This window comes from Acipenser ruthenus, chromosome 37, assembly GCF_902713425.1.
Source record: "Acipenser ruthenus chromosome 37, fAciRut3.2 maternal haplotype, whole genome shotgun sequence".
NCBI classification, from domain to species: domain Eukaryota; kingdom Metazoa; phylum Chordata; class Actinopteri; order Acipenseriformes; family Acipenseridae; genus Acipenser; species Acipenser ruthenus.
Genome location: NC_081225.1, coordinates 10,707,216 through 10,734,384, shown reverse-complemented (window position 1 = coordinate 10,734,384; position 27,169 = coordinate 10,707,216). Strand labels below are relative to the sequence as shown.

Sequence of the window (27,169 nt, the reverse complement as noted above, 5' to 3'; positions counted from 1 at the left end):
GGGGGTGGGGATGGGGGCTTGCATTACATTACTTTGCTTTTACCGTGGGATAACACAGCCAACAGGTTAACTGTGTGGTGTCTGTCTCCTGCAGAAAGGCAACACTGCCCTCCACATAGCAGCGCTGGCCGGGCAGGAGCAAGTGGTCACCGAACTGACCAACTACGGGGGCAACGTGAACGCACAGTCCCAGGTAGGGATGAACTGACCCCGTTTTCTTACCCCCTTAGAAGAACTACAGCAGCAACTAGAAATGATCACGGATCCCCCCTCTTACAGCGCTAACCAGAGACTGGCTACCCAAACAATAAGCTGACCACCACAACCATTCCTGATGTTAATACGATGGACTGAATATAAACCGCTAAGAATTAGTGCTGTTCTTGAGTTTGAATGGGCTGGCTGTGTTTGAATGGGCTGGTCGTGGGTTCAATCCCAGGTGGAGGACACTGCTGCTGTACCCTTGAGCAAGGTACTTTACCTAGATTGCTCCAGTAAAAACCCAACTGTATAAATGGGTAATTGTATGTAAAAAATAATGTGATATCTTGTAACAATTGAAAGTCGCCCTGGATAAGGGCGTCTGCTAAGAAATAAATAAATAAATAATAATAATAATAATAATAATAATAATAATAATAATAATAATAATAATATATCCAGCTCGTTAGCGCTAGCTTCACAAGCCAGCATCATCTGTATGCTTTCCTCTTCCACTGTAGTTGGCCTCTGAGATTGATTCCTAATTGCAGTGATCGGGCTCTCCTCTGTCGAGCTCCTGACCAAGCGAGTCAGTTTGTCTTCAGGACAGAATTTTCTACCTTGAGCTGTGTGCCAGTGTAACAGACCCCCTCCGCTCTGTTTCAGAAGGGATTCACACCCCTCTACATGGCTGCACAGGAGAATCACCTGGAGGTGGTCAAGTTCCTGCTGGAGAACGGAGCCAATCAGAACATAGCGACCGAGGTGAGTCACACCATACAGACACGCCCCCCTCCACACTGCTGTACAAGTGGATACACTGAGGGCAGCAGTGTGGAGTAGTGGTTAGGGCTCTGGACTCTTCACCGGAGGGTTGTGGGTTCAAATCCCAGGTGGGGGACACTGCTGCTGTACCCTTGAGCAAGGGTTTACCTTTACCTAGATTGCTCCAGTAAAAACCCAACTGTATAAATGGGTAATTGTATGTAAAAATAATGTGATATCTTGTAACAATTGTAAGTCGCCCTGGATAAGGACGTCTGCTAAGAAATAAATAAATAAAAGAGAAGGAAGGGAAAAAGGAAAAGCATGAAAAAGAGAAAAGGTGGAGGAAGGGAAAGAATGAAAAAATGGAAGGAAAGGAAAAAGGGAGACTGGGGAAAAGAATAAAAGTGAGAGAGCGGACTCTGACACTAGTGTGTGTGGGGAGACATTGAAAGCCTGTTTGTGTCCCCTGTCCCCCATGCCTGTCCCCCATGCGTGTTTACAGTCTCCTCTGTCTGTGCCCTGGCAGGACGGCTTCACCCCCCTGGCCGTGGCTCTTCAGCAGGGCCACGAGAACGTGGTGGCTCTGCTCATTAACTACGGGACGAAGGGCAAGGTGCGGCTGCCAGCGCTCCACATAGCCGCTCGCAACGACGACACGCGCACCGCCGCAGTGCTGCTGCAGAACGACCCCAACGCAGACGTGCTCTCCAAGGTAGGAACCCAAACACTGCCCCTGAAAGCAAATCCACAGGAGATCTGTGTGGAGGGATTGGTATTCAGTGCCTGGTTTCAGAGTCCCTGTGTTCTACTGACTCTGTGTTCCACTGACTCTGTGTTCTACTGACTCTGTGTTCTACTGACTCTGTGTTCCACTGACTCTGTGTTCCACTGACTCTGTGTTCTACTGACTCTGTGTTCTACTGACTCTGTGTTCCACTGACTCTGTGTTCCACTGACTCTGTGTTCTACTGACTCTGTGTTCTACTGACTCTGTGTTCCACTGACTCTGTGTTCTACTGACTCTGTGTTCCACTGACTCTGTGTTCTACTGACTCTGTGTTCCACTGACTCTGTGTTCTACTGACTCTGTGTTCTACTGACTCTAAGCACACCTTTTCTGCAGAATCTGATCCTGTCTGTTAGAATGGACTTGGAATAACGTAGAAAAGAGTCCCTCAGACACTGCATCCCATAATGAACTTGGACGTACATGACGGCACACATTTACAAAAGCAGTGTACTCAGTCTGCCCTGATGTCTTGTTTCAGTTTGATTTTGTGTAACGTTACACCAACAGCTGCACACATTATAAAAGGGTAAGGTTCACTGCAAGGATCTTTATCAAGATTACAGGGATGTTTCAGACAGAGGGAAGACGTATTCAAAGTGTAGGCTGTGTCACACAAGACATGTCGCTTTAATATTCTGTATAGTGTGGTGCGTTCTGACAAAAATGACAGATATGGCCTTATATTGAATACAAGAAATGTAAATGATCTTTTTCTTTCTTTTCTCTCTCTCTCTCTCTCTCCCTCTCCCTCCCATTCTCTCTCTCTCTCCCTCTCCCTCCCATTCTCTCTCTCTCCCTCTCCCTCTCCCTCTCTCTCCCCCTCCTTCCCGTTCTCTCTCTCCCCCTCCCTCCCGTTCTCTCCCTCTCCCTCTCCCTCCCATTCTCTCCTTCTGCTCCCCCTCTCCCTCTCTCTCTCCCTCTCCCTCCCATTCTCTCCCTCTCTCCCCCTCCCTCCCATTCTCTCTCTCTCCCTCTCCCTCCCATTCTCTCCTCTCTCTCCCTCTCCCTCCCATTCTCTCTCTCTCCCTCTCCCTCCCATTCTCTCCCTCTCCCCCCTCCCTCCCATTCTCTCTCTCCCCCTCCCTCCCGTTCTCTCCCTCTCCCTCTCTCTCCCTCTCCCTCCCATTCTCTCTCTCTCCCTCTCCCTCCCATTCTCTCCTTCTGCTCCCCCTCTCCCTCTCTCTCTCCCCTCTCCCCTTTCTCTCTCTCCCTCTCTCCCATTCTCTCCCTCCCCTCCCGCTCCCCCTCTCTCCCTCTCTCCCCCTCTCTTTCCTCAGACTGGCTTCACCCCCCTGCACATCGCAGCTCATTATGAGAATCTGAATGTGGCTCAGTTACTTCTTAACAGAGGAGCCAGCGTCAACTTCACCCCTAAGGTAAGGCAGGGGCAGAGTCGAGGGGCACCCAGACCCCCACCCCACACACACACACACTGGGGTCTCTGTTCAAACAAGAGCCAAGTCATCTGCAGGAGGGAAGGTAAACAGGAATGACATTGAATCCACACACACACACACGATTCTCCCAGATCCCCTGTGTGTGACCCTGCTGATCTGTCTTCCTCCCCGGCTGTGTTTCAGAACGGCATCACCCCTCTGCACATCGCGTCCCGGAGAGGGAATGTGATCATGGTGAAGCTGCTGCTGGACAGAGGGGCACAGATCGACGCCCAAACCAAGGTACTGCGCACAGCTTACACTCCCACCTGCACAGGGGGAGGGGCATTGAGTCTCCTTAGCCCTGTAGAGTAATCCACACCCCAGAACAGATCAGATTATTATTATTATTATAAAAAAGCATAGCACAGTGTAGTTTTGCATAAGGACAGTGAAATCACAGTAAAGTACAGTAGCAAGCCCTTCTGAGTGCTGCTGCTGGAAGTTTAGTCTTGTAGTCCTGCCTGAATCCCAGAGTGAAGCCTTGCTGTGTCTGACCGTCCGTGTGTCCGTGTGTCCGTGCAGGACGAGCTGACCCCTCTGCACTGCGCCGCGCGGAACGGACACGCGAGAATCATCGAGATCCTGCTGGACCACGGGGCCCCCATCCAGGCCAAGACCAAGGTGAGACACAGAGACATAACCATCACCACGCACGCGCACACACACACACACACACACCCACACGCACGCACAGACACACGCACACACACACACACACGCACGCACAGACACACGCACACACACACACACAGACACACGCGCACACACACGCATGCACAGACACACACACACACATGCACAGACACACACACACACACACACACGCACACACGCACCCACGCGCACGCACAGACACACACTGACACACACACACACGCACGCCCAGACACACACACACACACACACGCACGCACAGACACACACACGCACACACACACTGACACACACACACACCCACGCGCACACACTGACACACACACGCACACACACACTGACACACACACGCACCCACGCGCACACACTGACACACACACCCACGCACACGCACAGACACACACACACACACGCACGCACAGACACATGCACACACACACACTGACACACACACACACTGGTGATGATGCTTCTCTGTACAGCACTTTGTGAAGTCTCTCTCTCTCTCTCTCTCTCTCTCTCTCTGTCTCTCTCTCTCTCCCTCTCTCTCTCTCTCTCTCTCTCTCTCTCTCTCTCTCTCTCTCTCTCTCTTTCAGAACGGCCTGTCTCCCATCCACATGGCAGCGCAGGGAGACCACATGGACTGCGTGCGCCTGCTCCTCCAGTACAACGCAGAGATCGATGACATCACCCTGGATCACCTGACCCCGCTGCACGTGGCCGCCCACTGCGGAAACCACCGCATGGCCCGGGTGCTGCTGGACAAGGGTGCGAAGCCCAACGCCCGCGCGCTGGTCAGTGTGTGCAGCGAGATCTCGCAGCGTTCAGCCTCTCGCTAAACTCCTTCCTCGCTGGCTTCGTTCTCTGCTCTCAGAGTCGTTGTTTTTTATTCTTGAATTAAGTCCCTTCTTCCTCTGTTGTTGTTGGGATTTGAATAATCTTTTCACGTCCTGTCAAATTGCTAATGTGAGCCAACACATTTTTATTTGTTAGTTTCTGCTTGTTCGACAGCACACCGCTGCCTGCCTGTTCGTTTCAGGGTTCGAAGCTCTGAATGCTGTCTATGAATACAGCTATGGAGACAAGTCACGATCCTACAAGTATAGGATTGGGACATCATTAAAAAAACATACTGCACGAACATAACTTAGATCTTTTATTTAACATCATGTCATCAAAGAAACTATATCGCGAAAGTCTGCCGGGAACCATAATAGTAGTACAGTATTTAATTTAGATTTTAAAATGTCACATTTTTCAGCTGTTGTCAGTTTTTCATTAAGCCTATGAAAAACTCCAAAGCGGTGTGTAATTCTGTTAGCATTATGGAGCAGGTTTCATTCGACTTTCTGAAGCAGGATGAGTTCATTCTTTGGGGCGGAGCTGTACTGGGGGAACCCTGTGAGCCCGGCGCGTGCGTCCGGTTTACAGTGACGATCGCTCGCCTCGCTGCTGCTCTTGAAGCCCTGCGTTCCTGTGTGCTGTTGCTGCTGCGCCGCTGGGAACGGTCTCTTGTGCTCCTGTGTTTCAGAACGGATTCACTCCCCTGCACATCGCCTGCAAGAAGAACCACATGAGAGTGATGGACCTGCTGCTGAAGCACTCGGCATCGCTGGAGGCTGTCACCGAGGTACTGGCACCTGCAACAGCGCGGAGGCAGGGGGGGGGCAGGGAGGGGCAGCACTCCTTTAATAGCAGGGGGGGCAGCATGCCTTTAATAATGGGGGAGCACTAAACTATAACTACTATACAATATAATGTACATTTCCATATGTTGCAAACTAGTGGGTGCTGGCAGGGCATGGCAGGGCTGTGTGCGTGACTGTGCCTCTCTGTGTGTGACCGTGTCTCTCTGACTGTCTGTGTGCCTCTCTGACTGCGTTTGTGTGCGTCTGTGTCTGTGTGCCTCTCTGACTCTCTGACTGCGTCTGTGTGCGTCTCTGTCTGTGTGTCTCTCTGACTCTCTGACTGCGTCTGTGTGCATCTCTGTCTGTGTGTCTCTCTGACTCTCTGACTGCGTCTGTGTGCGTCTCTGACTGTCTGTGTGTCTCCTCAGTCGGGTCTGACCCCTCTGCACGTGGCCTCCTTCATGGGACACCTCAACGTCATGAAGATCCTCCTGCAGCGCGGCGCCTCCCCCAGCGTATCCAACGTGGTAAGAGTCTCTGCATCCGGCTTCAAAACACATTCAAACAGCATTCAAATAGCATTCAAAACACATTCACACCACATTCAAAACAGCATTCAAAACACATTCAAAACAGCATTCAAAACACATTCAAACAGCATTCAAAACACATTCACACCACATTCAAACAGCATTCAAAACACATTCAAAGCACATTTATTTCACAACACATTCAAAACACATTTAAACCACTTTACCAAAATGACTAAGTCCGGGACCCTCTGAGAATCATCTATTGCAGATTAACTACATACATAGGGGAATCGGAGACAGTTAATATATTCTCTTTGATCAAACTCTGAATAAGAAAAAACCTGCCTGATCTTTGCATTTCAATACAGGATGCAGTGTAATACAGATCCCTTTACTACACTGCGCGTGCGCATTGCTGTTGAAGATCATCTGCGACGGGTTCAAAGTCCTCAGTCGTTAGCTTTGTGACAGTGCTGCTTTTTATCTCTTTGGTATGAAGTTCTTGCTAAATCCATGCACTGAGCCCACCCTGAGATGATAACCACACCATCACTTCTGAATTCAATTACAGAAATGATTCCCCCGCGGAATCCCAGCTGACCAATAAGACTCTGGGTCTGTGGTCACAAAGTGCATGCTGAGCCCCAGCTACCCTCAATCTTCATTTAGGAGGATTTCATTAGAGCGCAGCTCCTCCGACCCAACCTGAGGGTGACAATGCTTCAGTAAAGAGCTTTTAATAACTGTAAAAACGAAGCATTCAGATTCAATTAGCTCTCTGGCACTTACCACAAGACAGAACCTCCTTCTCCCACTGCCATCGCGCTGCCACAGATCGCTCGTCACTCATCACACTTCACAAAGCGTGTGGTTTCACACACAGCATCCAGGTTTGCACTGTTAGCAACCTGTTGCTTTGTGAGAATTGTACACTAAAATAATTATATCCAGCCAAAGTTATGCGTTTATGGTATGGATTTACTGAAAGGTCTGATTTTATTGAATTTTTATGCCTTCACAATCTTTGACCCTTTTAATACACAGCGCTGCCTCGATATTTCAGCGCTCTGTGATTCACTAAGTCTGCTGACTCCCTGTTAGGCCGCGCTCACAGTGAATTCTTCAGGTCCTGTATTGTCTTGTATAAGGACTCCTCCTTCACTAAATCATTGCTCTCACTGTTTCCGTTTTTTTAATGTGAAAGTCAGACAGGGAAATTAAAAGGGAGCCCTGTACTTTGAACGGTCTTTTTATTTTAGACTGGTTTTGTCTTTTCTTTCATTCTTTCTTTAATTCTTCTTCTAACATTTATTCCTTGAGGGACAATGGTAGGGGCTCCCAGTCACACACAGAGTTTGAAAACAATCACCTGTCATTATTATTATTATTATTATTATTATTATTATTATTATTATTATTATTATTTATTTCTTAGCAGACGCCCTTATCCAGGGCGACTTACAATTGTTACAAGATATCACATTATTTTTACATACAATTACCCATTTATACAGTTGGGTTTTTACTGGAGCAATCTAGGTACAGTACCTTGCTCAAGGGTACAGCAGCAGAGTCCCCCACCTGGGATTGAACCCACGACCCTCCGGTCAAGAGTCCAGAGCCCTAACCACTACTCCACACTGCTGCTATTAGTTTATTTTTTTTAGCCAGGACTACAGTAGTTGGACAACAACCATTGGAAACACCTGCAATATGTAGCACACACTTTTGTACAAATGGCCCGAACCCTTTACAAGTATTTTGCCATATATAAAAGCTGCATCTCCCTGTTTCAAGGCAGCAATGTTGAAGAAGACATCACTGCTGATTTCCATCTCCAGTATAACCTCCCTGACGGAGTAAGAGACTGGTGATGGCTCCAGAGCCATTCAAACTCCTTCCCTGTTGACAGTGCTATGGCAGGTGTTTCTAATTTAGTGTCCAGAGCCTGTGTGTTTGGGGGCTTCTTTTCCCTCTTCGTTTAACCCCTTGTTTTTGTTTTCTCTTTGTTTTCTCTCTTCCTTTTCTGCCCCCTCTCCGCTCTCCCCTCTCCGCTCTCCCCTCTCTCCTCTCCGCTCTCCCCTCTCCCCTCTCCCCTTTCCCCTCTCCGCTCTCCCCTCTCCCCTCTCCGCTCTCCGCTCTCCTCTCCGCTCTCCCCTCTCCCCTCTCCGCTCTCCCCTCTCCGCTCTCCTCTCTCCTCTCTCCTCTCCCCTCTCCCCTCTCCCCTCTCCCCTCTCCCCTCTCCCCTCTCCCCTCTCCGCTCTCCCCTCTCCCCTCTCCCCTCTCCCCTCTCCCCTCTCCGCTCTCCGCTCTCCTCTCTCCTCTCCGCTCTCCGCTCTCCCCTCTCCACTCTCCCCTTTCCCCTCTCCGCTCTCCGCTCTCCCCTCTCCGGCACACAGAAAGTGGAGACCCCTCTGCACATGGCAGCGCGCGGGGGGCACGCGGAGGTGGCCCAGTTCTTACTCCAGAACAAGGCCCAGGTCGATGCCAAGGCTAAGGTACAGCCCCCCCCCCCCCCCCACCCACCCCCCCCCCCCGCAGTGGCTTGAGTTTGCATTGCATGCTGGGAATGCCAAGGACTGCGGTGGAATTACTGATGCTAATAAAAGAGATGAACAGAAGTCACAAGCACTCTCTCCCCAGCATGCCTGCCTGCCTCTATCAGGGATCTTTGTGTCAGTCTAGCACAGCCGTCCCCTATCATCCTCCTGGCTGCACCAATAGGCAAAAATACCCTTCTGCACATTGCCCAGAGTTCCGTTTCGTTTCTTTCAAGCTGCATTAAACAACCGGCTATTCACAAAACCTGCTTTCAGAATCAGCAGCTGCTGGTAAACATGCCGCAAAGCGTGAAGGGAGCGGAACCCTGGAAATGAACGGTGAGCGCCCTCTGGTGGTGGCAAGCTAGGCGTGCCGCACTTTCATTGTCATTCCATTCCACCAAAGAAAAAACGATTGATGCGTTTTTTTTCTGTTATTTTTCTCTTCGGAGAGCTCTAATGCACGCGTCTTCATTTCAAATAGATACATAAAGACATGCATGCATTTTATGCAATTCCCCTCGATGGGAAGTTAAAACGAAAACTCTTGTGCTGTAACCCGTTTTAAAAGTTATTTAAATAAATTTGATTTGAAATCGTCATGAAAATGTGATGATGCTCTTAAATATTGATGCCGATATTAATAACTGCATTTAAAAAGTCTCGGTCAGGGTGTCCCGCAATCCCTGCCTTCCATCTTAATATCTAACAGTCGTATTGAGCTCTATGCTGTGCATTCAGTAGAAAGACTTACAGCCCACATCTCCCGAGAATTTCAACCCTTACCTGTTTCATTTCCTCCTATCTGTGTTCTCTGACACTGTTTAGCATTCTCCTTATTCTGGGCAGCTCTATCCACATCTCTGATTAATTTGCTAAACTCGCGAACTATCCCAGCAGCTTCGACTTGGTGAGGCAGTTCAAAGAATGACCACCGGAGGGCGTCCCACTAACTCCTGCCCTCTCTGCGTGAATGCGCGTCTCTTCGAAAAACGTTTCTTTAATTCATTTTTGATAAACTGCTAGCTGAAATGAGCCGTGCCCGTATGAAAACAAATCTGTATGAAATGCAGCACAAACTGATTCGTGCTGTTGTGCAGATAGTTGTTGATTTAAACTCTTTCCACACGTTACACCAAGGAAAGAAAGCAGCGATGAATTTAATGAATGTTTCACCGCGGCTCGCAGTATTAAAGCTACCAATCGATCTGCTGTTGCATCGCTAATATATTTGACTCGGTCCAGGAGCCGAGTGACCCTGACTCTCTGTCTCTCCCCTGGGCAGGATGACCAGACCCCGCTGCACTGCGCGGCACGGATGGGTCACAAGGAGCTGGTGAAGGTGCTGCTGGACCACAAGGCCAACCCGAACGCGGCCACCACGGCCGGGCACACGCCCCTGCACATCGCCGCCCGCGAGGGCCACGTGGCCACCATTCATGTCCTGCTGGACGCAGAGGCGCAGCAGACACGCATGACCAAGGTGAGCGCCCGCAGGAAACACGCCCGGGGTGCAGACTGCCTTCAGGGGCTGGCGTTTACTGGCGTTGCACAAATCAGTCTGTTTAGCTAAAGGCCGGTATCCTCCGGACAGCTTTATAACACACAACATATTGCAAGAATGTTTTGCTAGCTATTCAAAATGTATTTTATAACGACAACACATTCTTAAAATAAACTCAGGCGTGATAGCTTTGTGACTGGTCCTGTAGAGCTGTCTTCTGCGACCCTTTCACTCTCTCACTCCCTCCCTCTCACTCCCTCTCACTCCCTCTCTCCCTTCCTCCCTCTCTCTCACTCCCTCTCTCTCCCTCCCTCCCTCACTTCCTCCCTCTCTCTCACTCCCTCCCTCTCTCTCACTCCCTCACTTCCTCCCTCTCACTCCCTCCCTCTCTCCCTCCCTCCCTCTCTCTCACTCCCTCCCTCACTTCCTCTCTCTCCCTCCCTCCCTCCCTTTCTCTCTCTCTCTCACTCCCTCTCTCACTCGCTCTCTCTCTTCGTTTCCAGAAAGGGTTCACCCCCCTCCACGTGGCAGCGAAGTACAAGAAATTGGAAGTGGCACAACAGCTGCTGGAGCGAGGAGCCAACCCCAACGCATCGGGCAAGGTGAGGAACCAGCAGGGACACAAGGACAGGAGCTGAAGGGCTGACAAGGAAGCAGTGTGGCTCTCGTGGTTAGAGCTGAGGGACTGGGAGGGAGGGAGGCGGTGTGGCTCTAGTGGTTAGAGCTGAGGGACTGGGAGGGAGGGAGGCAGTGTGGCTCTAGTGGTTAGAGCTGAGGGACTGGGAGGGAGTGAGTCAGTGTGGCTCTAGTAGTTAGAGCTAACGGACTGGGAGGGAGGGAGTCAGTGTGGCTCTAGTGGTTAGAGCTGAGGATTCACAGGGTTTGTGTTTAACTGTCCCACAGAACGGACTGACCCCTCTCCATGTGGCTGTGCATCACAACCACCTGGACGTGGTGAAGCTCCTGCTCAGCAAGGGAGGCTCCCCACACAACAGCGCTCGGGTAAGCCAGACAACAGCACCCCCTGTGGAGGGGAAGTGCTACTGCAGCCCAGGTCAAGGATGGAGGAGTTGGGAAGTCACCCTTATAAAAGTATATATATATATATATATATATATATATATATATATATATATATAAAGTTTAAAACAGTACTTTTACTGTTTAACTAAGCAGCCAGGTGAAAAAGCATATTAACAGTAAAACAGCCTCATATTTACAGCAGCTGGCTTTGTGGTTTTCTGTATTACTGGCTGCAGAGTGCAGTGGTGGCTGCGTTTTAAAGTGTGTGACAGCTGCCCAGTAGAAGGAACAGTAATGTAAAGGGAATCTGTGGGAGGAATCGCAATGCAAGTGAAAACTGAAAAGCAGGAGATTGCAACGCCATTGAAAGGCTGATGAGAAGAGGGCGTGCTGGGGGCCGGGTGAGCCTGGCGTCAGCGTTTTAAACACGGGGCTCCAACGTGAAGAGCGTCACTGAACAGACTCCATGCAGCTGGGTCTGCGTCGCGCACGGAAGTCTCTGAACAGACTCCATGCAGCTGGGTCTGCGTCGCGCATGGAAGGCTCTGAACAGACTCTATGCAGCTGGGTCTGTGTCGCGCATGGAAGGCTCTGAACAGACTCCATGCAGCTGGGTCTGCGTCGCGCATGGAAGGCTCTGAACAGACTCCATGCAGCTGGGTCTGCGTCGCGCACGGAAGGCTCTGTGGAAGTGAAGCAGACAGACGTCTCCAGTGGCCCCCACAGGAAAGGGCCCCCGCACGGAGCCATGTGACGCTTGATGCTTAAATACAAGACTTTATTTTTCCAGCAGAGTGCGCCAGAGAGCTGTTAGGGATTTAATTATATACAGTGCATGAGTGTGTGTGTGTGTGTGTGTGTGTGTGTGTGTGTGTGTGTGTTCTCAGAATGGCTACACTCCTCTCCACATCGCTCTGTGCTGTGTCTGTGTTGGTGTGCTGTGTTGACAGCGCTCTCTCTCTCTCTCTCTCTCTCTCTCTCTCTGTGTTTGTTCTCAGAATGGCTACACTCCTCTCCACATCGCTCTGTGCTGTGTCTGTGTTGGTGTGCTGTGTTGACAGCGCTCTCTCTCTCTCTCTCTCTCTCTGTGTTTGTTCTCAGAATGGCTACACTCCTCTCCACATCGCTCTGTGCTGTGTCTGTGTTGGTGTGCTGTGTTGACAGCGCTCTCTCTCTCTCTCTCTCTGTGTTTGTTCTCAGAATGGCTACACTCCTCTCCACATCGCCTCGAAGCAGAACCAGCTTGAGGTGGCCACCAGCCTGCTGCAGTTTGGAGCCTCAGCTAACTCGGAGTCCCTGCAGGGGGTGACCCCGCTGCACCTGGCAGCGCAGGAGGGGCGCCCCGACATGGTGGCCCTGCTCATCTCCAACCAGGCCAACGTCAACCTGGGCAACAAGGTAACTGGGGCGGCCCTGGACCCAGGGGGAGGTGAGGGGACTGGAGGAAGCAGGGGGAGGTGAGGGGACTGGGGGTAAGCACGGGGAAGCTGCTCCAGATTTGTGCTGGTTCAGATCCAGCTGAGTTACAGCATTAGTCTCCTTTGCTTTCATACATTCTCTCTCCCCCTCAGAGCGGGCTGATTCCTCTTCACCTGGTGGCTCAGGAGGGTCACGTTCCCATCGCAGACATGCTGGTGAAGCAGGGGGCCTCGGTCAACGCAGCGACACGGGTGAGACTCACACGCACACTCTCACACACCGCACACACCCTCCCTACCCCTCACCCTAACCCTAACCCTAACCCCACCCCTCTGTTATATGAAGGTGTAAACATTTTCAGTAACGAAGGTTTGGGCTGAGTCCTGTGCGTCAGTGTGTACTGGTTATGGTAAAGACCAGTTTGAATTAGGACCCGGTCCTGCTGTGACCACAGGAGGCTCGTCTCACTGCCTGCGTCTCCTTCCAGATGGGCTACACCCCCCTCCACATCGCCTGCCACTATGGGAACATCAAGATGGTGAAGTTTCTTCTGCAGCAGCAAGCCAATGTGAACGCCAAGACCAAGGTAAGGAGGCTTCTCCAGTGAACGACACTCCCAGGCCAGGCTTGCTCCCCACAACACCAGCACGGGCAGCGTGGGGGTGCATGGAGGGATGCAGACGCCTGTGTGTCACGGTCCTCTAAGCTGTGCCTGGGGGTGACTCAGAGTCAATGCCGTCTACTTACTCTGTGCCCTGCTTTGGTGCTTTGAGGGTGGAGAGTGTTGTGTGATGTGTCTGTCAGTCTGTCTGTCTGTTTGTCTGGCAGGTGGGCTACACCCCCCTGCACCAGGCTGCTCAGCAGGGACACACAGACATCGTGACGCTGCTTCTGAAGCACGGGGCGTCCCCCAACGAGATCACCTCGGTGAGTCCCTGCGCCCCACCACGGAGACCCCAAGACAAGTCAGGGAACGAGAAACGGCCGTTTGACCCACCAAGGCCCCTGTTAGCACACCATTCTCCCCTACTTTTAATTAAAAACCACAGAATCTCTTCCCAGTGTTTTAGATCCCACTACTTCAACTGGCCGGCTATTCCATAACTCTGTGTGATATATTAATTGCACAAGCAGGTGTTCAGTTGGGGTCTGCAGATACTTGGGATTTCTGATTCCCTTTAAGGTGTTTTTTTTGTCAGCATGTATTAAATGAAACAAAACAAGCCTATTAATTAGTGTGTTCGTTTCACGACAAGTAAAAATGACCTTTCCCTCACCTTTGCAACTGAGTGCCAATCAAAACCAGCTCTCGTCAGTGTTGAGGGATTTAAAACCTGCTTGTAATTGCATTGTCTTTCCCTAGGTCTGGCTTCCGAGCTTCCACTGTGCACGCTGGGATATGTAGTCTAATCAGAGGTTACATCTTTCCCCAGGACTACAATCCCACAATGCACTGTATTTCTAAGAGCATTTTGTAGTTTCTTTGATTAGATGATGTCAGATCCAATATCTAAATGATGCCTCGATCCTAAAATTGCAGGCGATGGTAAACCCGTCCTGCACCGAGGCCATGCTAGCCGCAGTAAAGCTGTTTCCTCTTCCTGTCCTGTAGGTCGGCACCACAGCCCTGGGCATCGCCAAGCGCCTTGGCTACATCTCCGTCAGCGACGTGCTGAAGCTGGTAACCGAGGAGACGACCCCAGTGGTGAGGCTGAACTTGAACCCCTGACCCACGCTGTGCCGCCTGTCTCTGCTGCTGCCCTCATCTCAGTGTCAGAGCGATCAGAGTTCAGGAAACGCATCACAGGCTTGATAAGGACAACAGCCAGCGACAGGAATACGATTTTTAACACCGTTTAACAGCAGAACTATCAGTGTTTGATTTTCAATACAGCAATCCATCATCTTCTGTGTAGAGATCTGTTATTTGTTAATGTTTAAACCACAGTAGCTAAAGCAAGCTTTCTGAAAGCACCCTGTGGTTAGATCTCAGCGCAGCACATGTCCGCACGATCACTCACAGTGAAGTACTTTCATCACCCTGGTTAATCACAGTGAAGCACGCTGCTTACATGGGATAAGCGAGCAAACAGCTACCTTACTGTGTACCTGTAGCCTGGTTCATTTCTGTAAGGGAAGCCGCTGTTTGAAACGGAGATCTGTTATGAACGATCCTGCTCGCATGTTGGCTTGGAGAGGTCTGGGAACAGGGGAAGGTTCAATTCCGTCTTGAAAAGGTGTCTTTTAACAAACTCTGTGTGTGTGTTTCAGAGCACCACCGAGAAGCATCGCATGAGCTTCCCAGAGACAGTGGATGAGGTTCTGGATGTTTCGGAGGACGAAGGTGAGCGCGTGCGGGCTGCAGGTTTCAATTTGACTGAAGTTTAACATTTAGATTATATATGTGTGTGTGTGGATGATAAATTCCCCCGATCTTAATATCTGAAACTCTTCAGAATGTTTGCCATGCACCTTCACTGGGATTCCAGATCCAATTCTCCTATAGTAAAACAAGACTGCTCAGTTTGGAGAATGCGGACGACGTCACAAAGGGTCCCATTGACAGCATGGCAGCGTCACCCTGCCTCCGAGCCGAGCGTCTCTGTGTACACTGTGAGCTGCAGAATCGTGCTTGCCTGCTGCCCGTTTGACTGCAGACAGCAATGCTAGTGTTGTGTGAAGACCCTCGCATTGTCTTCGCTTCCACAGCTCTGTACAAACGTTTTGCATCACCTAGAATTTTAGGATTGTTAAAATATATATATATATATATGGACATAATTTTAGATATTTTATTTAACGTCATGCAATCAAAGAAACTACAAAAAGTCTACCGGAAGCCATAATAGTAGTACAGTATTTCATGTCAGATTTCAGTTTTTCACTGAGTATACGGTAAACTGCAAAGCGGTGTGCAATTCAGTATGTTAGCGTCACGTTATTCAGCAGGTTTCATTCGACTTAATGAAGCTAAATGAGTTCATTCTATAGGGTGGTGTTGCTAAACCTTTGGCCAGAGCTGTAAAAGCATGCAGGACCGCCTCGAGTATTGTGTCCAGTTTTAGATAGCGGTGAATACCCATCCATCCACACACACTGCTGCTGGAGGCGTCTCACCCGGAGGAGCTGGAACGCTGTCAGTAATAACCTGCTGTCTGTCTGTTTCTGTCGACGCCTGAAAACTAAACCCTGGTTTTCTCGCTCTTTTTAGGGATTGCACAGCTAACTCTAGGTATGGAAACCCCTTCTGCATTGTTGTGGGTTTTAGTGACTTCATTTCAAGCTCTTTCCTCGCTCAGAGTTCCAGATCCATGCTCATGTCCTGTAGCCACGTTTCTCATGTGGATCTCCGCTCAACGTGGGAGTGAGTGAGTGTGCGTGTGTGCGTGCATGCGTGCGTGCGTGACTGCTTTCAAACAGCAGGTCTTGAGTTTTTATAATAACATTTAAAAAGCGCACACGGCCACACTCTTTGTACAGTAAACTTTCGTTCCAGGATCCTTGCTTTTTTTAAAACCTGTTACCCACTTAAAAACGTCCTTCTCGTTGAATTAACAGTGTGGTTTCAAAAACAGACGGGCAATTTAATGCAAGTCTAAGTTGTTATTAGGATCCAACGATAGATGAAGCAACACAAAAGAAAAAATAAAGTTTTCTTGCATTTAATAAAAGGGCTGCAGAATAAACTATCTGGAAACCGAAACATGCCAGGCTAGGAACAGCTAACTAGTTTATTTCCTGTATGATTTGTATTTCCCGGCTGTGATTAGACATGCTGTTTGCTGCCCTCTGCTGGTAGTGACAGTGGTTGCGACGTTGCTGTAGACGTCTGTGAATGTATAGCACAGGTATACTGCCCCCTCCTATATAATGTGTAACCCATTCAAACATGCAGAAATAAATTCGCCTCGGCTTTCTAAAAGAGTCTGCTAATCTCTGAACGTTTCCCTTAAGTGTTGCAGAAAAATAGTTTAATGAAGTTTCGGTCGCTCAGTCCCTCAAAGGTATTTCGGAATAATATCGGATTCATACATCCTCCTTAAACTGCATATTCATGCTTACTAGTGTCACGTCCGTCTGTCTGTCTGTCTGTCTGTCTGTCTGTCTGTCTGTCGGTCTGCCTGCCTGCCTGCCTGCCCGTCTGTCTGTCTGCCTGTCTGTCTGTCTGTCTGTCTGTCTGTCGGTCTGCCTGCCTGCCTGCCTGCCCGTCTGTCTGTCTGTCTGTCTGTCTGTCTGTCTGTCTGTCTGTCTGCCCGTCTGTCTGTCTGTCTGTCTGTCTTGTTTTTTTGTCTCTCTGTCTGTGAGTCTACCAACATGGTGATGTCATGAAGTGTTTCAATATAACGAAAAGCCTGGGTTTAATTTGGGTTTAGGTTTTTTCAAATTCGGACTTTTTGTTTCAAAGTCATTTTGTTTTGTGATAAAGTAACCCTCTCTAACATTCATTTCCAGTTCTGCAGCTCCTGATAATCTCGTGCTGCTTTATTCTGCTGTCTGACTGTTTGGGGGTGTCATTTTTAGTTCCAGAGTTTTACGCATCATTTCCCCGTCTGTGTTAGAGATCAGGGTTTCCTTCGGAGGCGCTAGCAAGCGACTGCTGTTCTGCTAAAGAAATATCTGTTTCAGATCTTGCTCCAGTACACGCAAGTCCTCAGTAATTTGGAAGGGCCTCTTGGTAAGCTGTGCCTCTGTCACAGCTGTGCGTCCTGATAAGGAGCCCCTCCAAAACAAAGCTCGCTCCTGCACTTTGCAAACACAATTGCTCAGAAACAGCTGCGTTAACGTAGTTTTTCTTTTAGCGCTGAAGTCTGCTCTGTGGCTAGTGCTGCTCATCTGGTAAGTAAAACAACGGCCCCTTTTTCTCATAAGTGTTACTATATATTTACAGTTCAGATCTTTAAACCAGACTGAAACGTGGAGGAGGAGAAGAACACTTCATGGCGTTTCAATGCTGCATGGTGTGGTCCTGTCCCCAGCCCCCGTGACGTTGTCTGTAGCCGTGGAGTCCGCCTAGATGTTTAGTCCTGTGATGTGTGTGTCTGTCTCTCGTTTTGAAGTTGCTGTGTAGATTTTGATGGTCTCCGATGATTGGCTCCAGTGATTGGCTCAGAAGTAAAAGCAGCTCATGAATAATGTATTTCCAGGGCGGGGCTTTCTCATCTGAGCTGGGGAGGAAGGACCACCAATCCACACTTCACAGACTAGATAGGACACTGCCTGCGAAACACATTCTATAGGCCGTAGATATGTCAGGATTTCTAGATAGGACAGATCCTGGAAAAAAAAAAAACTCATATAGACCATCAGTATCTCGGCACACCTGCTGAAAAATCTGACTCGGTTTACATCATAGAGACATCTGATGTATTAGATACAGCATAACATTCTGGCAATAATTGCACCATAGATATCCTGTGAAGAACTTGATAGAAGACCTCCTGCAAGACCTGAGATATCCCTGGCGTGCTAGATAGGACTCCTCCTGTGGATACTCTATAGATGAGATAGCTCTTCACAAAACTCTGTTGAAGCCACAGAGGTCTGTCTATGAGACACAGCCAGTGAACACATTCCAGACCATTGAGATCCAAGGATCACTAGATAGGACATTGTGCAGAAGCTTCCTCAAACCATAGCTAGATATCCCAGGATCCCTATCCTGTCCTTGCCCTGTGTCCACGTGGACCCGTGTCATCCTCCCATGACATCATTCCTGCAACCCACACCCACAGCAGACACCAGACAGGTTATCCTTGTCTGTTCAGGGGGCATTTGCAGTCAGTGGTCTTGTGTGATTGGAGAACTGGTCGGTAAACTGCTGACCAGTCACTGACCACACGGACGTGGTTTATGGGCTGATCACTCAAGGCGGTGGTTGATCCCAGACAGGCAGCTATACTGAAGGGTGTTCAGTCTTTGTGTTTTGAACGAAGTCCACCAAACAGCGTTCAGACATCCTAGTTAATCTCATCCTGAAGCACCTCTCTCGTTAGCGGGACGGGTTTCTCCTCCGCCCCTTTTTGATCTTCTACGGATTTGTTTCAGTTGAGGTCATTACGGCTTGTCGCAATGCTGCAAGATGACTTCCTGTGTTGCATATAATAAGGACCCCCCAGTTGCAGCACTTTGGAAAGTATGTGGTTCCGGGTCGGGGGGGGGGGGAGTCTATTACTTGGAACACAAGGAGTGAGTTTATAGCTGAGGCAAGATCACTGAGAACAACACAACACCACCTTGGTTGTTACCCCTGTAAGACAACGATACAACATAGACTTCCGTCCATGGAAATTACCTCAGAAAATAAGCTTGAAAACGAAAAAGTGTCAAACGTGGATATCTTCAAACTCCATAGAATAGTTTAAAAGCTCATTAAAACTTGGTTGAATCCATTTCGTTTTTCAAGCCTGCGAATAATGACACGAATCCGCTTTTGTTCAGATATCTAGTCGCCTTCAGGTCCTTGATTGTGGTGAGAGTGTGTATGGAGGAGGTTCCTGCACTGGCGCAGTGCCTGCAGTGTCACATGGAGCTCTCCGAGGTGCGCAGGAGGCTCCTGAAAAGAGCATTCATGACGGACTCATTTGTTAGAAGGCACGACTCAACAAATGGGGGAGCATGCATTCATACCATAGCACCTATAAATCATACTCATTCAAGTACCATTTGGGGCCGTCACTGTATGTGGTGCTTCTGGTCATGATCCCCTGGGGAGCCCCTGTGTCTCGGCCAGGCCTGCGTGTGTCCCCGTGTCTCTGTGTCTCTGTCTGACGTCTCTGTGCTCTGCAGGAGAGGAGCTGCTGGGAGGGGATGGAGCCAAGTACATGCAGCTGGATGACCTCAAGGACCAGGATGATGACTTCCTGTCCCCCAAGAAGACGGTGGAGCTTGAGAGCAGGCTGCCGTAAGGATCACAGAGGGGCTCCATGAGTAGAGAGTCACTCCCTCGGAGGCAGGGTCACAGGGGGGCTCCATGAGTATAGAGTCACTCCCTCGGAGGGAGGGTCACAGGGGGGCTCCATGAGTATAGAGTCACGCCCTCTGAGGCAGGGTCACAGGGGGGCTCCATGAGTATAAAGACATACCCTCGGAGGCAGTGTATCAATCTGACACCTTCAGAAGGAAGTCTGATGCAATACTTAACTGCAGAGTCTGATCTCTTTGATAAGTCACTTGGCTCTTGGGTGACAGATATTACTAACAGTTTATCGTTCATTAAAATCCCTGGTGCTGTTGATCCTTATAAAAGTTTACCATCGTGAAAACAGAAGCATAAAATAAGCGACAGAAAAGCCAGGAGATGTATGGTATTTAAAAACATGGCAAACGATGGTAAATGCATTGTTAAAGGCGACATATCCACGGTCAGCTTATATAAGGGTGTGTTTAACATAAGGATTTAGCATTGCTCAGAATCCCGAAAGAAATCTAGTCAGTACTAAACGGATGTCTTTGTTTGTTTGACTCGGAGATCTCAGTCCAGTGTTCAGCAGGGTGCTAATGCATTGTGGTTACTTTCACAGGACATATTCCCCGGTCCTTCCCAGAATCCCCTGCGTGTCCCCAGAGACGGTCATCCTGAAAGAACAGGATATGGTTCACATGGAGCAGGTATTTGACACTGCACTCTATATGAATGTAAGATTATTATTATTATTATGATGATGATGATGATGATGTGTATGCTGAAACATAATAGTCATAATAGTAGTACAGTAGATTTCGAAATGTCACGTTTTTTCATTTTTTGTCAGTTACTTGGGGAAAGCTCCAAAGCGGTGTGTGATTCAGTATGTTAACACTGTTCAGCGGGTTGCATTCGACTTTCTGAAGCAGATTCAGTTCATTCTATAGGGGGATGCTAAACGTTTGGCAGAGCTGTGCCCTGAAAGTGGAGTTCTAACTGGAGAGGGTCTCCGTGCGCCCAGAACAGAAAGTCTGGGGGAGCAGGCATGGCTGCTCTACAGAGACTGATTATAGTGGAACTGCACGATGCTCAGAGGAGCAGTGAAAATGGTGGGGAATGAGTTTTGAAACTTGAGGGACTGCCACCTGTGGCGTAGTAGTGACTGCGTGGCATTGCTCTCTCTCTCTCGCTTCCTCTCTCCCTCTCTGTCTCCCTCTCTCCTCTCTCTCTCTCTCACTCTCTCTTCTCTCTCTCCCTCTCTGTCTCCCTCTTTCCTCTCTGTCTCCCTCTTTCCTCTCTGTCTCCCTCTCTCTCCTCTCTCTCTCTGTCTTCCTCTCTCTCTCTCTGCCTCTCTCTCTCTGTGTCTCTCTCCCTCTCTCTCTCTCTTCTCTCTCCCTCTCTGTCTCCCTCTCTCTCCTCTCTCTCTGTCTTCCTCTCTCTCTGTGTCTCTCTCTCCTCTCTCTCTCTCTCCTCTCTCTCTGTCTCCCTCTCTCTCCTCTCTCTCTGCCTCTCTCTCTCTGTCTCCCTCTCTCCTCTCTCTCTCTCTCTCTCTCTCTCTGTCTCTCGCTCTCTCTCTCTCCCTCTCTCCTCTCTCTCTCTGCCTCTCTCTCTCTGTCTCTCTCTCTCTCTCTCTCCCTCTCTGTCTCCCTCTCTCTCCTCTCTCTCTCTGTCTCCCTCTCTCTCCTCTCTCTCTCTCTCTCTCTCTCTCTGTGTCTCTCGCTCTCTCTCTCCCACTCTCTCCCTCTCTCCTCTCTCTCTCTGCCTCTCTCTCTCTGTCTGTCTCTCTCTCTCTCTCTCCCTCTCTGTCTCCCTCTCTCTCCTCTCTCTCTCTGTCTCCCTCTCTCTCCTCTCTCTCTCTGTCTCCCTCTCTCTCCTCTCTCTCTCTCTCTCTCTCTCTCTCTCTCTCTCTCTCTCTCTGTGTCTCTCGCTCTCTCCCTCTCGCTCTCTCCCTCTCTCTCTCCTCTCATCATCACTTCTCAGTCTCAAGGCGTCTCTATATCCACTCAAGCAGATTCTAGTAGGACTCATCTAATATGTATTACTATCACTAAGTAGGTCCCACATTTCCGTCATGGTAAAGATGAATTGGATGCTTTGAATTTTTTATTTATTTATTTATTTTTTTAGGTCCTGTGATGAGCGCAGGAGACACTGAAAACACGTGAGTCAAATGAAAAGCAGAGATCGGTCCCTGAGCAGCATCAGCGAGTGAGGACTACAACTCCCAGAAGCCTCCACGCTCTGCCCATTGCTGCTTTTCCTGTCACTCACATGTTGTCAGTGTCTCTGCATTCATCATATGACCGCTCTCATGCAGGAGGGGAAAAGGGTCGTGGCTGTAGTTCTCATTGGAGGAAAGGACATGGGGGAGGGGCGGGGGGGTGTGGCTTCAACCAAGGGACTGCTGTGATTGGATAAATTCTTAGATTTTGTAAATCTTTTTAAACGCCTCTGTTTGTCTTTTATAGCCCCTAGCTGATTAAGCTAATTAAGTTTGGTGGGGGGGGGGCACATAACCATAAATCGCTGGTATCACAACCGCACCCCCGTCCCTCCCCTGGGGCGTGTCCAACACCAGCGACCCCTGTAGACTGGCCGGGCGTCCGTGGGCTTGCCTGTAAGCTGCTCAGAGCTGCGTGGTCCTCCGACGGTCTAGCTCTGGGTTGAAAGATTGTTTCCCTTGTGAAGCGTGGATGCTGTTTATTAGCTTGACTGGGATCTCCAGACACTGGCTTGTCCCTGTGTGAGGATCCCCCCTCTGCTTGTTTCAACAGCAAACCCCGGTGCCCCCCCTGCCCAAGGAATATGACGAGGACTCGCTGATCCCCAGCAGCCCAGCCACCGAGACCTCGGACAACGTCAGCCCTGTGGCCAGCCCAATACACACTGGGTGAGAGTGCAGCGTTGCAGGGGGAGGGGAGGGGAGGGGAGGGGAGGGGAGGGGGCAATTATATAGACCCGCAGTGTTTTTAGCCAAACACTATTGATCAAAGCTGATGAATTGTGCAATGTTAATTAAGCAGAATAACTTTCACAGACAGCAGATCCCTTCAATCTTTTGTGCAGATAAGTTTTACATTTGAGTGAGTCCCGGGGTGTAGATACTCGTTTCCGTACTGATAAAGGTGATTTATCGCCCGATGGGATCGTTCACTTTGCTTGACTGAATTCAGAGAGGCTCTTGCTCAGTCGGAGTGCGTGCTGCTTCACTGTTTCCCTGGCAGCTTCCTGGTCAGTTTCATGGTGGACGCTCGCGGAGGGTCGATGCGCGGCAGTCGACACAACGGTCTGCGAGTGATCATCCCGCCCCGGACCTGTGCGGCCCCCACCCGCATCACCTGCCGCCTCATCAAACCACAGAAACTCCCCACCCCGCCCTCCCTGGTGGAGGGGGAGGGGCTGGCCAGCCGCATCATATCCCTGGGGCCGGCTGGAGCACACTTCCTGGGGTGAGTGTGCAGTGGAGGCTGTGCTGTGTCTCTGTGCTGTGTCGCCGTGTCTCTGTGCTGTGCTGTGTCTCTGTGCTGTGTCGCTGTGCTGTGTCTCTGTGTCTCTGTGCTCTGTGCTGTGTCTCTGTGTCTCTGTGCTGTGTCTCTGTGTCTCTGCTCTGTGCTGTGTCTCTGTGCTGTGTCTCTGTGCTGTGTTGCTGTGTCTCTGTGCTGTGTCTCTGAGCTGTGTCTCTGTGCTGTGTCTCTGAGCTGTGTTGCTGTGCTGTGTCTCTGTGCTGTGTCTCTGTGCTGTGCTGTGTTGCTGTGTCTCTGTGCTGTGTTGCTGTGTCTCTGTGCTGTGTCTCTGTGCTGTGTCTCTGAGCTGTGTCTCTGTGCTGTGTCTCTGAGCTGTGTCTCTGTGCTGTGTCTCTGAGCTGTGTTGCTGTGCTGTGTCTCTGTGCTGTGTCTCTGTGCTGTGTCTCTGTGCTGTGTTGCTGTGTCTCTGTGCTGTGTTGCTGTGTCTCTGTGCTGTGTCTCTGAGCTGTGTCTCTGTGCTGTGTCTCTGAGCTGTGTTGCTGTGCTGTGTCTCTGTGCTGTGTCTCTGTGCTGTGCTGTGTTGCTGTGTCTCTGTGCTGTGTTGCTGTGTCTCTGTGCTGTGTCTCTGTGCTGTGCTGTGTTGCTGTGTCTCTGTGCTGTGTCTCTGTGCTGTGTTTTGACTATGATGTCTGCTGTTGTTGCAGGCCTGTGATTGTGGAGATCCCTCACTTTGCCTCTCTGGGCCAGGGGGATCGGGAGCTGGTGGTCCTGCGCAGTGAGAACGGCTCCAACTGGAAGGAGCATCGCAACAAATATGGAGAGGACCTGCTGGAGACCATCCTGAACGGCATGGACGAGGGTGAGCGCTGACCCAAACACTGAACACTGCACACTGAACACCGCACACTGCACCGAGACACTGAACACTGCACACTGCACTGAGACACTGAACACTGCACTGAGACCCAGCACCCTGCACTGAGACCCAGCACCCTGCACTGAGACCCAGCACACTGCACTGAGACCCAGCACCCTGCACTGAGACCCAGCACCCTGCACTGAGACCCAGCACCCTGCACTGAGACCCAGCACCCTGCACTGAGACCCAGCACTCTCCAGTCTCTCAGCTGTGCGTGTTGTTGTTTTCCAGACCTGGAGAGTCAGCAGGAGCTGGATAAGAAGAGGGTCCGCCGGATCATTTCCATGGACTTCCCGCTGTACTTGGCTGTGGTGTCCCGCGTCCAGCAGGCCTGCGATATGATTGGACCGGAGGGGGGCGTGCTCAGCAACAAGCTGATCCCATTGGTCCAGGCCACCTTCCCAGAGACAGCTGTGACCAAGAGAGTGCGGCTCGGCCTGCAGGTAACACTGACAGCCCTTCACTGCCCCTCCTTCTCTCCCGTCTCTCACCCTACCCCTCCTCCTCTCCCCCTCTCCCGTCTCTCCCCCTGCCCCTCCTCCTCGCCCCCTCTCCCATCTCTCCCTCCGCTCCTCCTCCTCTCCCCCTCTCCCGTCTCTCACCCTGCCCCCCCCTCTCCCGTCTCTCCCCCTGCCCCTCCTCCTCTCCCCCTCTCCCGTCTCTCCCCCTGCCCCTCCTCCTCTCCCCCTCTCCCGTCTCTCCCCTGCCCCTCCTCCTCTCCCCCTCTCCAGTCTCTCACCCTGCCCCTCCCTCTCTCCCCCCTCCCCCTGCCCCCCCCTCCCATCTCTCCCCCTGCCCCTCCTCCTCTCCCGTCTCTCCCCCTGCCCCTCCTCCTCTCCCCCTCTCCAGTCTCTCACCCTGCCCCTCCCTCTCTCCCCCCGCAGGCCCAGCCTGTGCCAGATGAGCTGGTGACGAACCTCCTGGGTAACCAGGCCACGTTCAGCCCTGTGGTGACGGTAGAGCCTCGCAGGAGGAAGTTCCACCGGCCCATCGGCCTTCGCATCCCGCTGCCCCCCTCCTGGAGAGAGAACCCGCGCGACGCAGGGGAGGGGGACACCACCAGCCTGCGCCTGCTCTGCAGCGTCATCGGTGAGACCACATTATTCAGCAGGTTTCATTCGACTTTATGAAGCAAAATTAGTTCATTCTACAGGGTGATGCAAAACCTTTGGCTCTGAACACCCTTATTGAAGTTCACCACAGGAAATGTGCACAGTCATTTTGAAGTTTCCCCTCTCTGCTTTTCCCATGGTTGTGTTGTGGATGTTTTTACGAATGCTTTACCACTGGGTCGAATCAAAGTGCTGTAAAAACCTGGAAGGGGCTGGAGTCTTATTTCCATCTCTGATCTGGGCGCTTGCCTCTCTGTTGCAGGCGGCACTGCCCAGGCTCAGTGGGAGGATATCACAGGAACCACCAAGCTGATGTACGCCAAGGACTGTGCCAACTTCACCACCAACGTGTCGGCACGGTGAGGGTGCAACGCTGTCAGTCGCAGGGCCCTGGTCACTCAGAGCTGCTTCGGATTTAAATAGAGTTTGACAGCCGTTAACCACTTCGCTAGGGCATTGTTAACTCACAGCTACTCAGCAGCGACTGTGGAATACTGGATCTGAAAGAAGTGACTGGTACTGAAATCTGTCTCTTATTATAGTCCCTGAGCTCCGGAGCACACAGAGCTGTCGGGGGCGAAATCACCGTCCCGTTCCCATGAGCGCTGAGCCCTCTTTCACTGCTCCTCTCCCCCGCGCAGGTTCTGGCTGGCGGACTGTCCCCGCACGGCCGAGGCGGTGAGCTTCGCTAACCTGCTCTACAGGGAGCTGTCAGCCGTGCCCTACATGGTCAAGTTCGTGGTGTTCGCCAAAATGAACGAGGTGCGCGAGGGTCGACTGCGCTGCTACTGCATGACTGACGACAAGGTGGACAAGACTCTGGAGCAGCACGAGAACTTCACTGAGGTGGCACGCAGCCGGGACATAGAGGTGAGGAGGAGGGGGGAGGAGAGAGAGGAGGGGAGAGCAGAGCAGAGAGGAGACTCTGGAGCAGCACGAGAACTTCACTGAGGTGGCACGCAGCTGGGACATAGAGGTGAGGGGAGGGGAGGAGAGGGGAGAGGGGAGAGCAGAGCAGAGAGGAGACTCTGGAGCAGCACGAGAACTTCACTGAGGTGGCACGCAGCCAAGGGGAGGAGGGGAGGAGAGGAGAGGAGGGGAGAGGGGAGAGGAGACTCTGGAGCAGCACGAGAACTTCACTGAGGTGGCACGCAGCCAAGGGGAGAGAGGGGAGGAGATGGAGAACTGAGGGAAGAGAGGAAAGAGAGAGTAAAGGAAAGAGGGAAGGGACACCAAGGTGAGAGACAGACAGAAATAGAGAGACAGAGACGGGACACTGAGGACACACGTGACTGACCTTCTGTGACCGGCCCTCGTCTCTGTGTCGCTCTCTGTCGCCCCCTGCAGGTGCTGGAGGGAATGCCGCTCCACTTGGAGTGCTCCGGGAATCTGATCCCGGTTCGGAAAGCCACTCAGCAGCCCCGCAGCTTCAGCTTCCAGGCGTTCCGGGATAACCGGCTCCTCGTGTCCGTCAAGGTAACGGGATTATTATAATTCTTATTATTATTATAATAAATCACATTAATATTCACATAGTATTGCCATACTGCATATACAGAATCACCATAGTAACCCAGTCTAAATGGATGAGTTACTGGTACATTGCCAGTGCAGTGCTGATTGTGTCCCCCTGTCCCCTCAGGTGCGAGACAGCAGCAAGGACCCCTCGGGATTCCTCTCCTTCCTGCGCAAGCCCACCAAGTATGAGGACAGCCAGCACGTGCTCTGCAACCTCAATATCACCATGCCGCTCTGCAGCAAGGTACTGCACCAGCCTGCACTGAAGCCTTTCAGTGAGGGGCGCTGGGATTGTAAATACATGAGGAGTGATTCACAGCCTTACCAGCCTCTCTGTGTGTGTGTGTGTGTGTGTGTGTCTCAGGTGGCGGGGAGTGAGGACAGGAGACGTACTCTTACACCGCTGGCCCTGAGAGAGCGGTACAGTGCCCTGAGCGAGCCCACCATGGGTAAGAACACCTTCTACTGTTAGCACTGTGCACCTGCTATAGACACTTCCATCAGCACTGTGCACCTGCTATAGACACTCCCATTAGCACTGTCCACCTGCTATAGACACTTCCATTAGCACTGTCCATCTGCTATATACACTACCAGTAGCACTGTCCACCTGCTATAGACACTTCCATTAGCACTGTGCACCTGCTATAGACACTTCCGTTAGCACTGTACACCTGCTATAGACACTTCCATTAGCACTGTACGCCAGACACTCAGACGCAGAGCTATGAAGAGCTGTGAAAGAGCGATTTC

At 50.9% G+C, this 27,169-nt stretch overlaps 1 protein-coding gene across 10 annotated transcripts in view; it reads left to right on the top strand.

Annotated features, from left to right (window-relative positions):
• The window catches only part of LOC117397848 (ankyrin-1-like), an 82,475-nt gene that overhangs the window by 38,542 nt on the left and 16,764 nt on the right, over window positions 1–27,169 (top strand). For 7 of the 10 annotated variants that reach the window (XM_059008411.1, XM_059008408.1, XM_059008412.1 and 4 more), the window contains 32 exons: window positions 95–193; window positions 868–966; window positions 1,496–1,681; window positions 3,037–3,135; window positions 3,340–3,438; window positions 3,721–3,819; window positions 4,449–4,646; window positions 5,384–5,482; window positions 5,909–6,007; window positions 8,413–8,511; window positions 9,839–10,036; window positions 10,561–10,659; window positions 10,961–11,059; window positions 12,281–12,478; window positions 12,652–12,750; window positions 12,987–13,085; window positions 13,328–13,426; window positions 14,112–14,204; window positions 14,771–14,843; window positions 15,711–15,731; window positions 19,286–19,400; window positions 20,020–20,107; window positions 22,178–22,293; window positions 22,628–22,852; window positions 23,572–23,726; window positions 24,018–24,229; window positions 24,671–24,875; window positions 25,161–25,257; window positions 25,540–25,768; window positions 26,246–26,374; window positions 26,541–26,660; window positions 26,781–26,865. In XM_059008411.1, the coding sequence (XP_058864394.1) occupies window positions 95–193; window positions 868–966; window positions 1,496–1,681; window positions 3,037–3,135; window positions 3,340–3,438; window positions 3,721–3,819; window positions 4,449–4,646; window positions 5,384–5,482; window positions 5,909–6,007; window positions 8,413–8,511; window positions 9,839–10,036; window positions 10,561–10,659; window positions 10,961–11,059; window positions 12,281–12,478; window positions 12,652–12,750; window positions 12,987–13,085; window positions 13,328–13,426; window positions 14,112–14,204; window positions 14,771–14,843; window positions 15,711–15,731; window positions 19,286–19,400; window positions 20,020–20,107; window positions 22,178–22,293; window positions 22,628–22,852; window positions 23,572–23,726; window positions 24,018–24,229; window positions 24,671–24,875; window positions 25,161–25,257; window positions 25,540–25,768; window positions 26,246–26,374; window positions 26,541–26,660; window positions 26,781–26,865 (4,030 nt within the window). The remainder of the gene's footprint in view (window positions 1–94; window positions 194–867; window positions 967–1,495; window positions 1,682–3,036; window positions 3,136–3,339; window positions 3,439–3,720; window positions 3,820–4,448; window positions 4,647–5,383; window positions 5,483–5,908; window positions 6,008–8,412; window positions 8,512–9,838; window positions 10,037–10,560; window positions 10,660–10,960; window positions 11,060–12,280; window positions 12,479–12,651; window positions 12,751–12,986; window positions 13,086–13,327; window positions 13,427–14,111; window positions 14,205–14,770; window positions 14,844–15,710; window positions 15,732–19,285; window positions 19,401–20,019; window positions 20,108–22,177; window positions 22,294–22,627; window positions 22,853–23,571; window positions 23,727–24,017; window positions 24,230–24,670; window positions 24,876–25,160; window positions 25,258–25,539; window positions 25,769–26,245; window positions 26,375–26,540; window positions 26,661–26,780; window positions 26,866–27,169) is intronic. The other 3 variants (XM_059008409.1, XM_059008410.1, XM_059008413.1) reach the window with 3 other exon arrangements.